Here is a 22263-nt window from a genome sequence, read left to right on the forward strand (position 1 = left end):
TTGAGTAATGTTGGAATATGTTAAGAGACTAGACAGGACGACATTACATTAATGAGAAGAGTTTTAAATCGACACATCCATTTGCTGAATACAGGAATATTCTAGATTAAATGAATATTAAGTAGAAATAGTAAATTCTCTGTGGCTTAGAACACCCAGTAAATATGGTTTCAGGGTTAAAAACTATCTTTGCATAGCTATGACTTTATTTCATTACTATTTTATTAATTTATGACCAGCTAAAAATTAAATCTTTTGCAAATTGTATGTGTTAATACCCACCTAATTACTGCTAAGAACAGTTAGTATTCATAGCGAAAAAATAATTCTGAATTTGATATAGGAATTGCTGCCTTCATTTATCTTTGGGATATTTTCTTCTTTTGCTTTGAGCTTATGCTCTCACAGCAGCCTATTTTTTTATGAATAGACATGATATTATTCAGCTTCTTAGTTGCTTTGTTCAGTTTTAAATTCTCCAAATAACACATTGTGTTGATATATATTACTATTTTAAGTGTTATTGTAATAATGTCAAGTTTGTATAGCTAATTTCTACATCATGACAATATATAACAATGTAACTGTGTACAATTTTACTCATTGTGCATCATCTATTTTTGTTGCAACTTGACGTGCGCATTTCACTTGTTGTAAATTTTAGCTTTTGTGTTCTTATACCCATTACACTGTCTTCATTGTTCATTATACCTTTGATGAATAATGTATTTCCTTATATTTCTTTTAACTATACCACTGTAATAATTTTCTGAGCATATGTGTGCCATTCCTTTTTGTTTCAGGAAAGATAATCTCTATGACTGATAACTAAAACTTTAGTAATGAGAGAAGGTATTGTGGGAAAAGTAATGATTTGTTTAATTTCTTCAAATAATTTGAGTGTTATATGGATGGTTCTTCCTTTGATACTGATTTTTTATTGCTAAAACTTAGAGAATATGACACATGTTGATACCTTGAAAAGATGAAATGTTATTATTTGCATTTATTAGCTTATAATGCCATGTTTTCCTTTGGACTGCAAGAACTATTGATATAGCAAAAATCTATACTTCTGACTAAACAATCTCTTTTACTGCTGAAATGCAGTTAGACAGTGATTTGCTGTTCTGAAATTTATTGACACAGATGCATTTTCAATTAAAGATCTTAAAAATGCTTCTTGAACTTTTATTCCATGTGAGAACTCTCACTCATGCAGCAACATGTCATGTTTAAAGGAATTTGAAATTTGTTTTACCTTTTTTTTTTTTGTTTTCTGTTGAAAAATTACTTTCAAAGATTAGATCTAGCCCAGTGTAATCCAGTGAAATCCAATAAAAGTTCATAGTTTCCTTACAGGCAAGTCTGAAACGCACATTAAAGCAAAACTCATCTTTAAATTTACTTGTAGTAAATTTAGTGCTCGTCTTAGTCATTCTTATTGCCAAGAAATTGGTAATTCATGAGAGGAAAATTCTCTTGATGCTGAATTATATTCAAAACTCTTTCTTTTTCAGGATTACAAGGTCATATCTAAGGCAAGAAAAATATATAATCGATTACTACAATGCCAATGAACATTATTATGGTCAAAATTTAAATAGTTTTCAAATGTAGCTCAGTATTTACCATCTTAAAAAAAAAAAAAAAAAGGGTTTCTTCAAAAAACTGTACCATACCCTTTTTGGTACTTTGATATACTCTACCCCTTGGCCTGCTTTTCAGCCATGGTCCCACATATATTTAGGTCTTTGCACTTGTGTATGACCGTTGTGCTCAGAATTTGAGCATTCCTTTTCAGAAATACCAGAAAATACTTGAGAAAACCCATATTTATGAGGATTTTTCTTGATATTTTAATAATGAATTCTTAGTGATGAGGTGAAATTTGAGATAAGTAGAAGGAACTGCATTCTTTAGAAGGGAACTAAATTCAAGACTTTTCAAGTTAATGGCTCAGCAGCTTCTTAAGAGAAAAAAGGTTAAGAAGTGTCAGGTTTTTCCTACTTATGGCAAAGCAGAAGGTTTATTGCAGAAGAGTTTCTCATTGAGAATCCGCTCAGAGCCTAGCTAAAATACAGTGCTAGAGTGAGTCTGTGATTGACCTGAATGCAGAGTATAGTAAGCCTCAGTGTGTGTAAGGAGGAGGGACTAGATGCATTTTACAAAATATGAGTACATGACCTCTAAATATAAAAGTACTGTGAAGTAATTTTAAGTGTTTCAAGTGAAATAAAAGATACTAGTTGTACAGATGAATTGTGAGCCTTGAGAAGAAACAAGTAATGAAAAAGCCTGAGGTTTTTATGACTAACTCACAGTGACATGAAAATATTCATTTTTTATCATAAAATTTGGAAACTGTGTTAATACCTAGTTCATTATTATGTGAACCTAATGCCTCAACAGCTATTTCGTCTTGTGTCAAAGGAAGTATTGAGTAATGTAATATGGGGTTTTTTTTATTTTTTAATTTTTCTTCAGCTTATAGGCAGGTTTTTTTTGTCTGGTGCTGTCAGCCAAATTGTCTCATAAATATTGCTGTTCTTCCTGAGAGCTCCAAGAGAAAAAAAAATATATAATTCTTTTAGACAGAAGAAGTGAAATGTGACACAATACAGCAAAGACTAGGTGTTCCTATAGTTTTATTTTTAATCCACTCACAGAAACTTGGGTTGGTAGTGGGGTGGTGGAAATTATAATACCTGTAAAGACTACAGAAAACCTCTTTAGCTTCATTGCCTCAGGTAAAGGAATTTGTCTATGCCACTGGCACCCAGCCAATTTATTGAACTTTGCCATCAGGAATTCATTTAGACAGATGTACTATGGTATAAATATTAAATGTGTTTTTAAAATCACTAGCTACATTTCTGTGGGGCATTAGGTTCTGTCAAGAGGGTTAATTGTCTCGTGTTATAAGCAATTGTGTAAAATGTATCATTTTGTCTGCCGTTTTACTACCCCCTTTGTCATATTAAATACCAGAGTATGAACTGCAAATTTTCTCACTACTGAAATGAGGAGTCCTGAAATAATGCAAACTTGGCAAACTGTGAACTCTTCATGGGAAAGGTCAGAAGCCTGCTGATAGACTGAAAGCATAGGAACAAAACAGGTTTAGCTGCAGTCTTCAGCTATCTGCCTCTCATTCTGTTTCAGCCAAGTCAGAGTGAAAAGACCAGGTTGGCAGGAGGGTCACCTAAAAGACAAAGAGCCATATGACTAATGTGGTATTGGAGGGTGTGGATAGGATGATAGGCAACTAGCCAGGAAGATCCACAATTGCACCTAGTGAGAGCAGAGAAAACCTGGCTAAGAGGTTTCTGCTTACAGGTCTTCATAGGGAAATGGTCCCTACTCAGACAGTGATGCATTACAGTGCTGCTCTCAGTAATACAAAATTTTCAAGCCTAATGAGAGTGGATTAAAAATAAAATTAATACCTGGCAGGCTGGAAAAGCTGTGAGATTAATGATCACCCTTCCCACGAGGAAGAGATGTATTGTCCATGAGTGACTCACTCCTGCAATGAAAAATTCCATCTACTGAATGGATGTAATATTATGGGAAGCCTCTGTCTTCCAGGAGCTTAAATCTGAGGGATGTTGCTAAAGCCATCTAGCCAAATGACAATTATCTGGGACTGCTCATTCGTGCAGCCATGACCATTTTCAGTGTGACTGTAAGCGGATCAAAAGTGACTATGAGACTCATGGAGGAAGGCTGAGGGGTCAGAGCTGTTGTAATGTGCTAGTCCATCCTCCTCATCATGCAGGAAAAATGCTTGTATGCAGAAGCAGTGTCAGCAAAGAGGGCTTTGGCTTCTTTGACAATAGCATGAACTTGCAAGGAAATACAGGGTGAAATAGGACTGCTTAGCCTGAAGAAAAGAATAATTTTTCAACTTTAGAAAAGCTGCACAAAAACCAAGACATCCCCTCTTTGTTTCTATAATGGGTTACCTGAGAAGTAATTGGCTTAAAATGCAACCAGAAAGAGTCTGTTTTGATACAAGGAAAATTTCCAGTGCTAAGTGGAGCTGTACTTGATAATAAACTGACTCACAAGGCATTGAGAGGGCCATTGTGCAGGACTGTACAAATGGGTTGGGCAGACAGCTTTATCTTTCGAGTTCCTTTTCAGCCACGTTTCTATTCTTTTGCATTATCACAGTTTGAATATATTCATATCAGTGCTTGAAACTGCATTCAGAAATAGTCAGATAAGTCAGACTGTGGTTACCGTTACACTTAAGCTCTTCCTCCATTTATTTTTTGGCATTTTTTGAAAACTTCCAAAAGTAAACACAATATCCTAGGTATTATGTTGTCTAAATGTTATTTTGTAATTAAACTGTAAGTGAAAAGAAAAATTGAAATTGGAGTTATTTACATTATTTTATTTTTTTGAGAAATAATAAAGTATAAAATCTGATGTTTTAAACCAGGAGAGACATCTAGGTTAATTTTTAAGAATTTAATAATGTGGTTCCTGCTGGAAGAATGATATGGGGTTGCTTATTCTGCAGTAATAATTGGTGGACAGAGGGGTTAAGAGCTGCAGACCTGTTAGTAAACCATCTAAACCAGATAATCAACCATCTGATTGATTATTTGTGTTTAGATAAGTATTCCTATTGAAACCCATCCTTGTTAAATACCAATCTCGTCAACTCACATGCAGTGTCACACTAATGCTTGGTACATCCAGTAAATATTCATTTTTAGATTTTATTTTTCCTTCTTGACTTTAACTCCTTTATTAGCTGCTATAAATTACCAAAATCTTTGCATCAATACTTTCCAAATGATAAAAACACCCAGCCTTGGTTTTGTCTATATGTATATTGTCTTGTTTCTCATTGTCCAAGTTTCATAAGAAGCACAATTATGTTAAATAAATGTCAGTCTTGTGTACTACATTTTCCCTTGTAAAATATATCAGCTTTGAAAAAGATTAATACATCTCAAAAAAAAAACCACAACCCAACTTCAGACTAGATCAATGCTATTCCTTAACTGTATTTAGCACACTGAAGTATAATAACTTAAGCATACTATTTAAAACTAACTCGTAGTGAACTTTGGAAGTTTAGGATCCCATAGTAAGTCAGTGATAGCCTGTGGCAATGAATTATAGATTTCTAATGCCAAACATGATCTTCCAACTATTAAACTTGTTTCCTGTTATGTCTTTTAGCAGTGAAGGTTTTGAAGGTTTAGAATTTCTTTTATTTTTCAACACAAGTCCTAATCACTGTTGCAGAGAAGAAGAAAATAGCAACAGCTAGGTAAAGCATTATTGAAAAATAGGATTTAATTTCAACAAATTTTTCCTTGAATATTTACAATTCAGAGAAAAAGAATAAAATATGTATTCCAGATGCATCTTATAGCTTCTAGAGTCTAATATGTCCAACTATAGAAGATATATAGAGTGTATATTTAAAGTATTTTGAGTACAGGTGATATAGAATTAATTTAAAAAGTTTAGCTAGAGGAATCTGGAAGTTATATTTCAGTAGAAGTCCTCAATATCTTCAAAGGAAGACTGTATTGAGAGATGCTGGGTACACTGCATCTTTACTCAGGAATCTATTTATATTTTTTTAACAAGAATTAAAATGGATATGAATGCTGATGAAGTATTCAGATGGATTCCTATTGCAAACTGCTTTTCTTTGGTGGATAGTAAAATTGTTTTAAGTTGCAAATTTACGAGGTACTCAACAGGAATACATTTCACTATTTTGTGAATAGATGTGTTACTGATTATTAGCTACAGCAGCTTTTTTTACTCTTAGTGTGACTGATACTGCAGTAATAATATTCCAATGAGCAACCACTATTGTGATATAAACCACAATTAACCAGTTGTATTTCATTATCGGAAGCAATGCTTCTTGTATCTCCTTCTGCGTTTGTTTTTCTTTTTAATATGTATTTTTTCAATTCGCATTGTTCACAGTCTTTCTACTAAATCTTCAGTAGAGAGAGAAGTATGTTTCTCACTTTCAGATGGAACCATAATAGTTTTCCTAGGGACTGGATATCAGTTGTTACCATTGTCGCTAATAATATGCATGTTGCTGCTGGTATTTTAATTATGGAGATTCATTGTTGTGAAACTGTGATGTTTGTAGCACAAGTATCTTCTTTAAAGAAGCACAGGAGCAATATTATCATTGAGGTAATGTCCAAACCTAGGAATAGGTGTTAAATATTGCAGCATTAAGTGAAGTCATATATCTGCCAAGTCAACCTTTATTATTGTTATTATTTTTAATTTAAGTAAAAATAATTCCAGTCCTATTGCTGGAACATCACAAATATGTGAAGACTAGGTTTTGTGCTTTTGTCCTTAGGGCTAGCACTATACTTTCATATAATAGTCACAAATCTGGTATTTCTTTGTAATATCCGTTACTGCTGTGCTGATAGCATTCAGTGCATCACTAAATTCTTTTGTGTGAGAAAGGAAGTGAAAGAGGTTTGATGGTATGCAGGTTTTCAATCACAGTTCAGATGGCCATTTGTCCTTCAACACTGCTCTTACATGCCATACATTGATAATAACTGTCAATATACAAATCTTGATTTTTTTCCATGCAGCAGTTCAAGACTTCTTTAGGAAAAAATTGTATTCAGCCAATTTGGTTTTTTTTTGGGGAACATTCCTCAGTCTTAGTAGCCATCTTTTGTTGTCTCCAAAAGAATTTATCAAATACCTGCCTGTATGAGAGCTCATCAAAACATGTGAGCTCTCTGTATACTTTGTACATCTGGCTAATACAAGGCCAGTCAGTACAAGAATTCAAAAAGAAGTTTGAAGAGTTACAGGAGTGCTTTCCAGATGAGACCTCAAAACTATCTCTGGCCTTTCTTCCTCTGGTTGTAAGTAGGATTCAAAGGAAAGCTTTTGGTTTCTGGATGTATTGAGATGATCCATGAAAATTTTAAGTGCTAACATTGAACCAGAACAAAGATGTGTCTAGTGGTAGCAAAAGTATAATTATATTTCCCTTTGCCTTTCTAGCCAGCTGCTACTTTAGGACTTCTTCAGTCAGATGATTAGGGACTTCCTGAATTATGCCTACTGTGTCTTAATTGTGTATACTCTTTACAAGTATTTGGTCTATTTTTGTATTTTTTTATTTTTTTTTTTTACTCTTTAGAGACATTTTACAACAGTTGCTGTAGGAGCTGAAATGTATATCATCTTGCTTCTCACTTTTGTTGTTCTCATCTAGAAACCTTGGTGAGAATGATTCAGCCTATAGGTATCTATAGGAACAGACTCCAAAGCAGAGGTCAAGTTTATGCTTATACATTAGTCAGTGTTGTATCAAACGTCTTCTCTGTATGAATGTTCATATATTCTGGTTTTCCCTTTTCTTCTTTCAAGAAACTTTATGCTGAGTGCATTTGCAATCCAGTGCGTCTAGCTTTAAGAAAAATCCAAGTTAGGCATGAAAATACCAGAAATCATGACAATAGTCCTAATATTTCCAGCCTTTGAACCATTTAGCTGGTAAAATGTGATCAACAGAAAATAGTGAATGGCGTCATCCCTAGTAGGTCAGGAAGTAACACAATTGTTTCACAAAGTAGTTTCTATGCTGCCATATTTTCCAGAACACATTGACAGATCACTTTGCAAATTATAGCTCATATGGATTTTCAGCCTAAGATCTGCTACAGCTTGTAAAACCAACACCAAGAATTCCTTCATTCACTCTATAGGCAGTTGTACATCTATTTGAATGCATCCACCAAGGTATAATGTATTTTCTGTGAACTGTTGTATGCTTATTTCAAATTTTCTCTGATTCCCTGTTTTTTTCTATGCACATATACTCTTGGATAACAAAATACCACCTTACCACAATTTATCTGTCACACTCAGCAGGCAAAACCTACAAGGAGACAAAATAAGAGTAACCAACTAATAATTGTTTCTTACTTATTCATTAACATAAGATTATCACAGCATGGATTCATGGTTTTTTCCAAAGTGCTCCAAATAGTAATGAACTTGCTACCTTTCACTTAACATCCCAATGGCAGGAACTGCATTAATGTACAAGACAAAGAACTATTTAATGAATCTACATACTTGTCAAGCTATTTTATTTTAATTAGCTGTTTGTGAATGTAAATCAGCAGCTATGTAATGAAAAAATAAAATAAAAAATAAAAGATTAAGAAGCCTTTATAGTGAAATCCAGCTATATGGCTAACATAGATAAAATAATAAAGAGTTCTTTTATAATTTGAAAACTTAAGATAAGGAAGGAGACCTGCAAAGTTACATGTCAACTACAGGCTGCAAGAAAAAGATCAAATCATATGTGAAAATGTGGGAGAGTCTGATCTACTGTGTAAGTCAACAAAATACGGAGCAGGAGCTGTCAGCTTATTCCAAATGATGTTTTTCAGTCTTGGCTGTTCTGTAGGTTTTCTAAAGGAATAGCCTCTGTCAAGCAGTAATACCTACTATGTTATTGCTTCTTGCAGAGGAGCAGTTGTGATACCTGAGACACACTGTCATTAATCTAATGTGATCTTTCGCAGTATCACATTAGAACTGTGAGCCTCTCATTCACAGTTCAGTATTTTAAGGAGATACAATTAAAGCTTGGGGCACAGAGTTTTCAAACATATGACTGCTTCTATTTAAATTCTTAAGAATTTGAAAAAACTAGAATCAGTGCCCTTATGTTTAGATCATACTGCCCTTGAGAGTCCTTACGGTGGTATGTGCTCACTGAAAGCCACATTTTCTCATCATCTCATGAGGATCCTGTGATTACATTGGAATAGCAAATTTCATTAAAATAAATAGGTAAAAAAGGTCAAACAAACCCTTAATAAATAGCAGTTTTGAGATTACACTTTAAAATCCTATTATGGAAACTGAAAATAGTTATCACAAAGTTATTTGCTCAAAGAAGGTCTGAAATATTATCTCTCAGAGGAGTGAACAATTCAGTTAAGTTTCAACTGAATGTCAACGTTTAAAATCCAGGTTTTGTGAGCTTAATCAGCTGCATTGCAGAGTAGGGTACAAGTCACACTAAAGGATAATAGCACGGAAGGGTATTCTTATGTATTACTGCTTCTCTGACACAAATAAAAACATAGTAAAATAAAATAAAATTATAAATTTTTGCAATCCTTGCACACACCTTAAGCCAATGCCAGTTCATCTGCTCACCCTGCTGTAGAATGATGTGTTTCATGTTCTCATTTGTTTCTTCTACAGAGCAGGCACAGCCATCACTGTGAAAACTATCCATCTGTGGTGGCAACATCTAGTGCACACAATTAACTGAATTTGGCCATGGTGCGTTCTTGATGTCTCACTTCATATTGTCTCGTTGTCCAGTATTCTTCATGGCTATGGTGTCCTAATATATTTGGCCAGGTGAATTTTTGAGACATATCTAGTCATGTATGTTCATACCCTTATCACAGTTAGATACAGAATCATAAAATCAACTAGGTTGAAAAAGACCATCAAGTCCAGTCTTTACCCCAGGACTTCCAAGTACATCACTAAACCATGTCAAAAAAACAGGCATGTTATCATGTCAAAACCATTTCAAAACCATGTCAAAATTCTCTTATGATAGCTTCTGCTAAAATATATTCTTACGTTATTAGTCTCAGATCAACATCACTTGCCCATGTCAGATGCAATATATTGCAGAGACCTTATTTTTGGTGCCTACTTCCTCCTTCTGCATTCAGGTGATTACCAAACTACTTTCTCCATGGTGTTCTTGGATGTTTGTTTTTTTTTCCTAATCTGCATTCACAAAAGATCAACCAGAATAGAATTTCACCCCTCAGCTCCTGTTTTTGAACATGAAGTAGAAGCAGGTAGTTCTTGATAGACACAGTTCAGCTTCCATCATGCTTCTTGTGTCCTTGACTTTAGAAGAAAAACAATTTGTTTACTAACTTCTTTTATTTCCTTTTGTACCACTCCTGATTTTTATTGCTTGGATAAATACATCTTTCTAAAGAATATTCACAGAGCACCTGCCTTTCTTTCTTACTGTAGTATCTGTCAGATTGTTAAATATTGTGTATATATGCTTGCAAAGTATCATATCGGTGTGCTCTTATGAAAACAAACGTTATTCATATGCATTAGTTACATAACATTGTGTGCTCTGATTGTGCTTAATGACTGAGAGTATTACAATGAGTTCAGTAACGGTATGGAAGACTGAAGGAACATTTCTCCTTTAGCTAATATATCAAGTAACAGAACATTTTTCTCTTTCTAGTTGTGAAAAATGTTTCTCTTTAGGTTTTTATTCTTAAGGATTGGTGAATCTGGATCATTTGTAGATTAAATTTTACTCTATTTTGTAACATGCTGGGAAGAACAATGTTGGCTACTGTTTTCCTTTCTGTATTCTCAAACACTGTGTCATAATCTTGAAGAATCTTGACTTCTGCTCCCTTATTGTAGAACTTTCTTGGGGTTTTTTTATGCAACGTCCAGTGTTACTGCATGTGAATGATAAACATTTACAATCTTCCTAAAACTAATCACACTTAATGTTTTTCAGTTCCAGATAGAACTGAACACCTGTAATGCAGTTTGCAAACTATACTGCAATTAAAAATAATGAATTTCAAGAAATTATCACCATATTACCTGAAAAAGAAACATGATTAGTTTAATTCATCAAAGTAACAACAGTTAGAACAATGTAGGTGTTTTGACCATGGTTAAAAAAAAAATAAATAAAAAAATCTGAGAAATGAGAAAATTAAGTTTACGTTATGCATTTAAACATTTCCCAGGAACATTTAAAAGTACACTGGGCTCCTAATGTACTTTTTTTCTGTTAAAAAAAAAAATAATCTCAATACATGAAGTAAACAAAAATGCTACCAAAGTATTTAATATGTAACTCTAACTTGCCACTAAAAAGGTGTTTCCAGTATTTCATTTAGCATAGTAAATGTTCCTTCATAATGCAATTTTTTCATGGTACTGGCTGCGGTCTTTGCTTAAACTAGAAGAAAATACACAGTTTTGACAACAATTTTAATAGCGCCTACTAACGCAAACAGGGATTTGTCATGCTGGAGTATTTCATGTCGGATTTAGGAATAAATCCCCAAAGTCTTGAAATCTTTATTTTTCTGACAAAAACTTGTGGTTTGCCTTCACCTTTTCTTTTAAGAACTAACATAAGGTAATTGTTACCTTCTGAAGTGTGGACTGATTTTATTTTAATATTTTGTCCACTGAATGTCCTAGCTCCTCCAGTGTTTCCCCTTAGCTTACATCGACTGAAGTTGATGTACATGCAAGAAGGGAGAAATGTTGTTTAGATGCTTTTTATTCAGGGTACGTTTGAAAACCAACTGAAAATGCTTGCCAGTATGTTCTTGTCAGTGAAAGTTATCCTTTGATAGTGAAATTGTGGAATGTCAGCGACAGACTTGATATTTGCATGAAGAATGCAAATTGTTTATCACTGCAGCAATGTCTACAAAACATGGTGCACGGGGTTGTTTAGAAATGATGTTCTAAACACTGGAGGAAATTCAGTGCTGATTCTTCTTTTCATCTGAAAAGATGCCATACCTTTGATTGAAACAGTGTAAATGCTACTAGTTTCAGGGCTTTCAGAGCTGTACAAGTGATTCATAGTTGACAATGCCTTTGTTTTAAAGTTGTGGTTTACTCATTTACCCATAGAATCACAGAATAGCTAGGGTTGGAAAGGACTTTAAGATCACCTAGTTCCAACCATCCTACCATGGGCAGGGACACCTCCTACTAAACTATGTTATCCAAGGCTCTGTCCAGCCTGGCCTTGAACACTGGCAGGGATGGAGCATCCACAACTTCCTTGGACATCCCATTCCAGTGCCTCACCACCCTCGCAGGAAAGAATTTCTTCCTTATATATAGCCTGAACTTCCTCTGTGTAAGTTTTAACCCGTTACCCCTTGTCCTATCACTGCAGTCCCTAATGAAGAGTCCCTCTCCAGCATCCCTATAGGCCCCCTTCAGTTACTGGAAGGCTGCTATGAGGTCTCCACTCAGCCTTCTCTTCTCCAGGCTGAACAGCCCCAACTTTCTCATCCTGTATTCATACAGGAGGTGCTCCAGTCCCCTGATCATCCTTGTGGCTCTCCTCTCGGTTCCAACAGTTCCATGAACTGTACACAGTACTCCAAGTGATGTCTCACAAGAGCAGAGTAGAGGGGTAGGATCACCTCCTTCGACCTGCTGGTCATGCTCCTTTTGATGCAGCCCAGGATACGGTTGGCTTTCTGGGTTGTGAGCGCACACTGCTGGCTCATGTTCAGTTTCTCATCAACCACCACCCCCAAGCCCTTCTCCGCAGGACTACTCTGAATAAAATAATAGCTACAAAAACAACTGTGAAAAGTTAACATAAGGAGCAAAAAGTAAATTCTAGGTATTAAGTGTCTGTCATAAATGCACATGGATTTACTAGGCTTTCTCAAAAGCTTTCAGAGCATATGGTTAAAATAAAGAACATTTTAATGGCAAGAATGGGTACGTTCCACACTTAATTCTGCTTGTATTGGACAGTTCTGTGTCAGGAAGCTGTTAATCTTTATTTAGATGGAGTCAGTGATCTATAGGGCTAAATACAAACTTCTGATCAATCAGGTGTCTCATGCTGTTTTTTTCTTTTTACCAAGGGGTATTGTTGAATGTTTAAAGAAAAAAAATTACTTGAACAATTATCAAAACTGATTTTGCACACTTGATTTTCACCTAGGATAAGAAGGGTAAAGTAAGGGATGTTTCAAAAGGTATTCCGGCCCAATTTTCCCTAACTTTTTAAGGAAAGGAATTTGCTTAAAGCTTGATGACTTTGGTAGATGGCAGTAAGTTGTTCTGAGTTACTTATATAATTGAATACTCCAATTTAAGTTACAGCTTCCAGCACCCTTCCAACACTAACAATTCTGTGATTCTTATCAGATAAAAGCAAAAGATGTGGCATTATAGAAGTCATAAATAATTTTGTATGTATTCTCCTTTCCAGTATTCTGAACAGTGGAATGAACTACATAATGACCAAAATGTCCCATTATACACGAGCTTGTCAAAGTTTTCAACCTCTTTAAGGCAGATTTTATTCTTTTTCTTTTTGTACATAATTAGGAAGGAAGTATCTGGTATATGTCTCTAAAATCCAATGGTGTTTATTTTTGTTTAGTTGGTTTTTATGTAATGACTGAGTATTAATCTATTTCTTTATTCATTTTTATAGATTAAAAAAATCAACAGGAATTTTCCCGTAAACCAGCAGGTAAGAAAAAGAAAATTGGAGTTTGTTTTATTTATAATTCTCATTTCAACTGTATTTAATTGTGTGGTAGCTGTGCATTATTTTAGCTCAAGAATTCTCAATAGATTTTCTTTAGGGAGTACCTTGCTGCCTCAGAATAGGTAACTTTTTCTGAAGTCAAAGGAAACTGGAGTGTTTGCTGAAAGTAAGATCATGCCTAATCTTTTAAAATTAACCTGTTCAATGCATGTATGCACATACATACATGTATATATAATTTTCTTCAGATTGCATCTTACTCATTTTACTATAAACGGGGGAATGTGGTTGTTATGCTTTACAGAATTATCTGTTAACATTCTAAAAATGCATGAATTCTGTTGTCCAAATGAAGGCATAAAAAAGTATTTGCATAGGGTTATGGAGCAGGCTAGTGGCAGAACTTGGGGAAACTGAATCAACTGACAGTCTCAAAGTTCTTTCATTGGCAGTCTCATATTACTTGGTTGGTTAATGTCTTTCTCACACTTAGATATTAGTATCAAAATCAAATCTATATAGTACATATAGTATCAAATACCTATCAAAATTAGCATCAAAAATGCATGTGAACCCTTTGATTTTACACCTTTGTCTATGTAAACAAAATTTTCCATAGAATTTTCCATCATCAGTGGCAACATTTCAAGTTAATCTTTCGATTGCTGTCTTCATCCTACTATGCTAAAAAAAAAAAAAAGGTATACTTAAATTCACTTAATACCCATGGGTTTCTTTATGAGCACTAGCAGGGCAATTGAAGGTTATTTTCACTTAGAATTTACATATATGTATGTGTGTGTGTTCATTTACATATATATAGCCAAATAAAAATGATATGCATGCATAGGTATCTCTCTATATATGTGGATTTTAATTAGTTGTTAAATATAACACGGTGAAGGCAGTTGTCAAACTAGAGTCAACAAACCAATCCAGTTAGTTAGAATTCCTTTACGAATACATTCTTGATTTGGAGAAGCAGATATCAGCACAGACATACACATTAGCATTACAATAAGGAAACAAATGAACCTTCATAGGTGTGGAAGCTACTGTAGCACTGGCAGTGTTATCCAAATGTCTCAATGTTGCAATAGGTTAAAGAGAGAAGAGAGAAAGTGATTAGGAAACTTTCTGACTGTATGTAATATAGCATCTTCTCTTTAAGACAGTAATTATGAATGTAGGTCTGTCTGGAAAATTATTAGAAAAATAAGATACATTTACTGAAAATTAAATGTTCAAAGATCATGAGTATTACTAAGAAGGTGATATGGACAGCATGAAGCAATAATTTCTGAGAATGGTGTTAATACATTTAATAGCAGTGGAAAGATAATGCAAACAATGCTGGAAAAGGACCACAAAGACAACATACTGAGACAACATACTGTTGAAGAAGATTGTGAGAGAATAGGCAAATAAAGTTTCCCCTTTCTGAGCTGACAGTAATGAAGAAAATCACTAGACAGTGGCAAAAAAAAAAAAAAAATTAGAAATTGGTTGTGTATTCTATACTGGTGCTTATTCACAGGCTACACATAGTGCCATCCAAGAGAATATCATCATGTTGAGAAAAAAAAAAATCATTTGCTACTGAAAACATAATGTGCATTTTAAATATGCACTAAAAAGACTACTACATTATAAACAAAATTTCCATAATTCCAGATGAAAAACAATAAAGGCCTCATAGCAGAGAGGCACAAAGTATGGAATATTTCAAGGGTTCAGGTAGAGGCTTCTCTATTTGATCAGCAAAGGGAAAGGAAACTCATGTTTCCTTTTCTTGGAACTCATCTCTGCTGTTCAGCTGTTATGCTGATTACAGCAAATGTCATGTCCCACAAGAGCCATCGTTAAGCAGTTGAGTTCTGAAAGGTGGCATCAGCTTTCCCACTAACCCTTTCCAAATGGCAAGAAAATACACCCAACCTTAATAAACTGTGGTGGTGTATTGAGGACAAGCGCTGCCCATTCCTTTTCAATTCAGTCTTCACATTAGCCATCGTGAGTTTGTGAATGTGCTGATCTCAGCTGAAAATTGGCTTGATAGCATCTAAGAAAATCAGTATTATATAGTTTTTCTTACAAAAATCTTCTGATTCTTCTCAGGGCAGGAAACCAAATGTATTACCTCCAGTTACTGGAGATTTTACTACGCACTATGACCGTCATTTGCTATTTGGGTTATATTGAGATTTGACATTTACTGATTGCCAAGCTAGCAGGATGAATTGGTTACATCTGGTTTAGGTGTGCAGTGGAATTGAAAGTTTAGATCTAAATCTTATTCTTGCCTTCAATTCACCTCCTGTCCCTAGGTGTGCAAGTAGCTACAATGTTTCTAAATTGCTGTTGGGAAAGTAGTACATTTCTGATTGCACTTTAAGCTTCCTTTACTCGAAAGCTAGCAGTGCAAAGCAGATTCAGTACCTGTCAAACCTAAAGACCTGTTTTTCCATTTTATTGGATTATGGCTGTGTTCACATATATGTTCACAAATGCAGCAAATAATAGCCTTTCGTTTCTGTACTGCACAAACAAATGCTGAGTCTGAAGGTTTCGCATGAAACAGAGATTAGAATATCTGGGCAGAGCAGTGTATTTAAAATGTTATTTTCCCACACTGTATGTTTTGTCTCTATTAAGATGAATTCAAAGGCCCTTCACCTTTAATCAATGTTGAATTCATAAAAAAAAAGGATAATGGGGAAGAATGCTATAATCTTTTAAATTGAGCACTGTTTCTCTTCTGTCTGCTGGCAACATGAGCATTTTTGAAAGATTTGCCTTGTCTCTGCAGAAGATAAGATATTCTTGTTAAATAATTTTAATTTTCATTTTTTAGGAGGAAACTTTCCCTCTAGAATTTTCCTGCATTTATGGAAAAAGAATTGGTAGCTGTCCTCTTGAAAGTTAACAGTTTATAGTGAGAATTATATGAGAATGAGACAGGGTCTGTTTTCCTCTCCACAACTTTGTTTAACTCAGTTTTAAAACAATATCATGGCATAATGGACTGATGCCACACTAAGGCAAGTAAATGGAATATAATTATGCGTGTGAGACTCCACAGCACTTGATTGTCATGAATCCCAGTGTTTTGCAGGCATATTTACATCTTGATGACATTCACAAATACACATGGATATGCCCATTTTCTCTTGGTTTCAGTAGAATTTAATAAGAGCAACTACATGCGGTTGTACCAGATCAGCAACATATCACCTCATATTTTGCCTTACTAGGCTACAGTTCAGCTCGATTAAACTTATGCAGTTAGAACAATCTTAATTTAAAATCACTTCTAAAACTTCTGCTTAGTGAGTTTACTTAATAAAACCTAATTTGTAAACAATGTATAAAAGTGAATACATGCAAATGTCAGTGTCTGGCTTACCTGTCACTCAAACCACTATCTTTTGCTGAATCTCTAAACGCTTAAAAAAGTGAATGCATTGGTCAGGTGGACTGATAGGACCATACCTGTTGTTAACATCTGTTTGAAACACCACCGTTTTTTTTTCAATTGCAGGGTAAGTTTCAAGATGACATTGCTATTGTATTAATATTTTTAAATTGGGATGATTGGAATGATTAAATAGGGTGTTGTACTAAAGGTGACAAGTACTCAAAATAAATGAAGTCATTCTACACATCTCTGCACATACGTTAAGGACAGAGTTCTGTTCCACCTCCTGACATGTATTTTGTTGGGGGGTGGGGGGAGGTTATGGGTTTGGGTGGGTTTTTTTTATTATTTTTCTCTCCTGAAATTTGCATGACTGTTGAATTTTTTTTTATTTTTTTTTTTAATATGCCTTTACTATAGATCTTCAGAGTAGCCATTCTGCTGCTCTTGACTGACAATTATTGAACTTTCAGGTCCTATGACACATCTGCTCTATCAATATCTGTTGTCACAGTAAGGATTTGATCGGGTTTATTTTGAAGGAAATTCTCTAGAATTAAGCTTCTATTGTTAAATGTTTATAGAATCACACAGGGAGAGCTGAGTTCTTGCTGTTAAATTAAGCAGAATTGCACGATAGGGTGTAAATCGTGCTGTGCTAATTCCCCACTCCGTATTGTCAGCCATCTATACCACTCGGCATGGATTATTACTCCATAACATAAACCCTTAAAAGGCTTATGTAGCTTATTAATACTCTATTGAGCTTTCTGTAAAATAAAAGTAATATATATCTCTCTCTATATAAATATGTTTCTTTGGTTGTCATGAAGACATTTCACTAACCAGTTTCTTAATTATTTTAGATGCTTCTGAGGCACTCTCTATTATAAAAAACTATGCTTCCTATAGCCAAAAAAAAGTATTTTTCTTCCCTTTACATTGTAGACCAGAATAGCTTTTGAACTTCAGGACATAAAAATCTTGGAAGGGCAATACACACCATAGATTGCTAGAGATTTTAGACTGAGGAAACCATGTTGACTTTTGAGAGGAAGGTCAGACTGCTTCCTGAAGATAGTGGATTACCTGAGGAGCTAGATGGCATTTGTGTTGTGAGTCACTGGATGCAGTTATTAGATAGCCATGATTATGTCCTAGGGCTGCATTCCCTGTAGTTCATGAAAGGATGGAAGTAATTTGGACACTCACTGGAAATTCAGATGATAGAAAAGAGTGATTAGATCAAGTTCTTACTTAAATCTCAAATTTTAAGTCTCAAGCTGTGTATCAAATAATTTCTACATATCCAGCAAATTCAATTTTGCCTCAAGTATGGAGTTCATCCTCATTTGCATATTATTCTCATTTATCTTCTGGTATTTTTTTCTTATTAGTATAGGAAGTATTAGTTATCTATTTTTTGTCTCTGCAATATTAATGTCACTACCTGAAAATTGCTTTCAGTTAAGGTATTTTTTGCCTGACCAAATTTAGAGACCACATCCTTGTAGATCTGTGGCCAAATTTTAGTCAATACAGGGATGAATGTTCTGTATCCTTCATCAAAGATTTTAATAGGGCAGATGAAGGGGGGGGGGGGTGTCTAAATGCTTTGCTTCTACTGTAGGAATTTAAAATTTAGTGAAATGAACAAACATTTTCCATAACTAGATGTTACTAAGTGGAATACTAAATTGATAAACAGATAAGGAAATGCTACTTATTTTCTCATTCTGAAAGAAGTGTTACTAGGTATTGTACATATTTTAGTGACCTTTCAAAGGTAGATTACAGGCAGGATTTAGGAATCTGTGGGGAAGTGGTGCTATGCGTTATCTGTTACCCACCTGGTTCCTGAAGAATTGTGAAACATCAGGGTAAGATCCAAAACAGCTGGTGAGTTGTCCTACCGTGTACATCTCACATGGATAAACCTGATAGCCCTTCTGTCTTTGTGGCTTAGGGGTCTGAGTCAAAGGTCAGGTTCGAAGCTCATAATGCTTCCACAAAGACTAATGAATTGAGGGAATTTTTTGCACTAAATACCTAGCTAGCTGGATAGGTATTTAGACAAGACAGATAAATAGATAAATATATATACTTTATGAAAGAATATATTTATGCCTGGTTTTGAGTGGCAGTCGTAGCTTAAATATATTCAACCAGCATGTGGACAGCTTGATCTACTGCTTTCCAGATTAACGTGCTCTTTTGTCTAGCTTTAGTCTCTTCTCAGATTTTAAATCAGGCTCTTTCTGATCCCACAGGTGTTGTGTGTCTTCCAGCAGGAGCTGTATGCCTTGGATTTTATCTTGATAGTTAGGTTAGAAGATGAAAAATACAAGTTTGACACACTGAATTTGCAAGTGCTGTAATTGCTACCTTGCCATAATAAGGGCTTTCCCCTCACTTGCTACTTTTTGCAAGTCATCTTAACATTTTGCCATAAACCTGACCCTGCCTGTAGGTGGGGATTGTTCCAAACTAGACACCCCACCCCCCCACACCCATTTTAGAAGAATCATTACTTTCTGATTTGTCATAAAGCTTTAATATGGACAAAATTTAACAAATACAGCTCATCCCAGAAGCATAATTCTGTATCTATCTGTGATGAGGTTAGACAGTGAGAAATCACTGAATTTAAACAGCAGTTGAAGGTATTGCTTTTGTTACATCATTTTATCCCTGTGTTCTGTTCATATGCATGACATAATTAAATTTGGATCTGATATTTTGCCACTTACCAAAGAACTTAAGACATGTACCGTGAATAGGACACTTAAAGGGGTAGTTGTGATTTAAAAGACAGAATTGGAGTGGAGTTGTATATTTATGATGTCTGGGACTGTGAACATAAGTAGCAAATGTTTTTATTTTTTTATTCCAATAGAATAAATTCTTGCATCGTTTTTATGTATTTTATTGTTGGACAGGATTTTTACCTACTATCCAAACAGACCAACAAAGCAGGAGGACAGGAAATAAATTCCAGCATCCTTGTTTAGAAATAGATGCCTTGAATGATGCTTATGTCCTATACCACTCTGCTCTGACAAGTTCCTGAAACGTGGTAATTAAGAGAAGAAATAAGAAAAGGAGAGGAATTGAATCACAATGTCCACAAAATCTATAGATCATGTTTTAGGCTTAGGGTTGTTTTTTTGTTTGTTTGTTTGTTTGTTCAGGTTTTGTGTTTTTTTGGGGAGGGTGGGCGTTCTTTACAGTTATACTTAGAAAGAATAGGTATGAGGAAGACTTTGTTCTTTCCTCTAACCTCACCTTAAATCCAGAATCATTAATATCCATGGCTTACTAGATAAGCATTTGTTCTGTCTGGCTATTTTGGAATTTTTATTGAAGGCTGAGGCTAGAAATAAAAATACTGAACATTGTAGTTCTTTATTATAATGTCTCTTTCATTGCATCAAGTGAATGTAAAAGTTCCCAAAAATAATATTAATTTAGTAGATTAGAATGAAGGTGTTCAGTAAGCCTATGCACACAGCATTCCTTGGGGAATTGTGTCATCTAAATAAATTAATTGGAATCAATGAAGCATGTACTTTAACTGTAGATCTTCTATTGAAGAAGCATATGGGACTCAAAAGGCTGAAAGAAAATATTTTTAATTACAGTTTACTTCAAGAGAAGCAGTGAATAGGTATTTCATTTTTTTATCATTCAGTTGTTTTACATCTATGCAGGTGATTGGTGCTTTGTATTATACCCTGTGAAAAGGAAAAATATGTAGTTTCTTGAAGTTCTAGTAACAGTGGCTAAACATAATTCTGTGGACCATAGATAAGGATCTTTTCCCTTTCATCACAATAATAGTCCATGGTACCAATGATACCGTTGCTACCTTAATTTCAGAAAATAGTTGCTGTATGAAATAACGCAGTTTATGAGTTACCTACAAGTGAAGAAGGAAAAGCAGAAACAAAATCCAAGAAGTGTTAATCACTGAAAATTTCTGAAGAAAATCGGACAATAAAATTAATGGAAAAAATATTAAAAAATGTAGTAAACTGCAAATTCAGAAACATCTGCTAGAAAATCATAGTATGAGGACACTTTTATTTTTTTGCCCTTTTAAACAGTTACATTTCCTGGAAGGAGGCACTGTTTAGTGCTCGGTATCTGTTATATCTTGTGCGCATTAGAGAACTTTTGCATTCAGTCTTACTGTTTTGGGAAACAAGTTATGAAATCCATCATAATTTATGACACAGGAAATAGAAATTTGACAGCAGTGAACAGATAAACTATCCTCAGGAGCTGAGAGCTTTAACAATATTTATCTACTTATTTATTTATTAAATAATAAATCTTTTGCTTCTTGTAGTATCTCTCAGTAACGTTGGGGTTAGAATTAGAAAAAACGTCCATATTTACTTACAAAGAATGATTCTGGAAAATGGTGCAGGTCTGGGGAGGTCAAAAGGCCTGAAGAAGTATATAGGCAATGCTGTGGCCAGGAACTTCTGGCCAAGGTCTAGACAGACATCCATCTTCTTTCGCTAAAACAGGTCTCTACTTGATAGATCTGGTGGTGTGTAAGTGCCGAGTGTTCAGAGTCATTCAATCCAACTGGCATGCTAAGAGTACCCTGAAGTTCAGCAGGATTAAGATTCAACAGTACGCATCTTCTAGCTACTTTCTTTAAATATACAGCTAGAAGTCATACCACTCACCATGATTTGTTTAAAAACCTACTATTTATGGTACTTGCTTAATAGAAGCAATAGTCATTAGTCGCTCCAACATACTGCTCCCGCGAAGCTGCCCTCACTGTGGTAGGTGAGATTAATATGGCGTCCTCTCCTTCCCCTCCTGTTGAAGTAGGCTGCCATTCAAAATCAACCCCAGACAGTGGGAAAGAAGAGTATGCGAATAGGATCCAGACCTCTGAGACTATGCAAAAAGGCCTTGAAGAAAAGATCTCTCTTTGAAAGGAGAGGCTTCCAGCTAGATATTAGTTATGAGTTTACATCAATCAGTTGTTTAATAATGTTACTGTAGGCCATTATCTGGTCTTCACAGGGCCTTGAACTATTCCATCAGGATCTCTCCCTCAGCCATACAGATGGCACCCACAGCAGATTTTTTATGTTGACTTACATGTGGGTGAAGGAGTCTGCCTGTCCTTCTGTAGAACCACTTAGTATGTAAGTAGTAATTGTGTTTTCTGAGAGCTCTGAGAAAACCTGAAGAACACTAAGCTTGATAATCAGATGGGACAAAAAATAATTGTTTCTCAGTATAAAGAGGAAAAGATGTTTTCCAAATATATATAGTAATATTTTTATAGTAGCTATTTCAAATAATAGCTATTTTCATCCATTTATAAGTATTGCCATTTAAATGACTAAGAATGGAATCGAAAAATTTCACTCCCTAATAATTGTCCCCCAGAATTATTCCCTAGAATTCTGTTGTTGGTTTCAGTATTTAAATATAATATTTTAAGTCTAAACAGGCTTTTGTA

General features: G+C 34.8%; 1 protein-coding gene across 8 annotated transcripts in view; it reads left to right on the forward strand.

Moving 5' to 3' along the window:
• Positions 1–22263, forward strand: part of SNTG1 (syntrophin gamma 1) — a 331430-nt gene that overhangs the window by 243845 nt on the left and 65322 nt on the right. For all 8 annotated transcript variants that reach the window (XR_010610185.1, XM_065668239.1, XM_065668243.1 and 5 more), the window contains exon 12: positions 13295–13333. Coding sequence is in view for 7 of the 8 variants with exons in the window: in XM_065668239.1 (XP_065524311.1) it covers positions 13295–13333 (39 nt within the window). In the remaining variant the exon portion in view is untranslated. The remainder of the gene's footprint in view (positions 1–13294; positions 13334–22263) is intronic.

Source organism: Lathamus discolor, chromosome 2, assembly GCF_037157495.1.
Source record: "Lathamus discolor isolate bLatDis1 chromosome 2, bLatDis1.hap1, whole genome shotgun sequence".
Taxonomy (NCBI): Eukaryota; Metazoa; Chordata; class Aves; order Psittaciformes; family Psittacidae; genus Lathamus; species Lathamus discolor.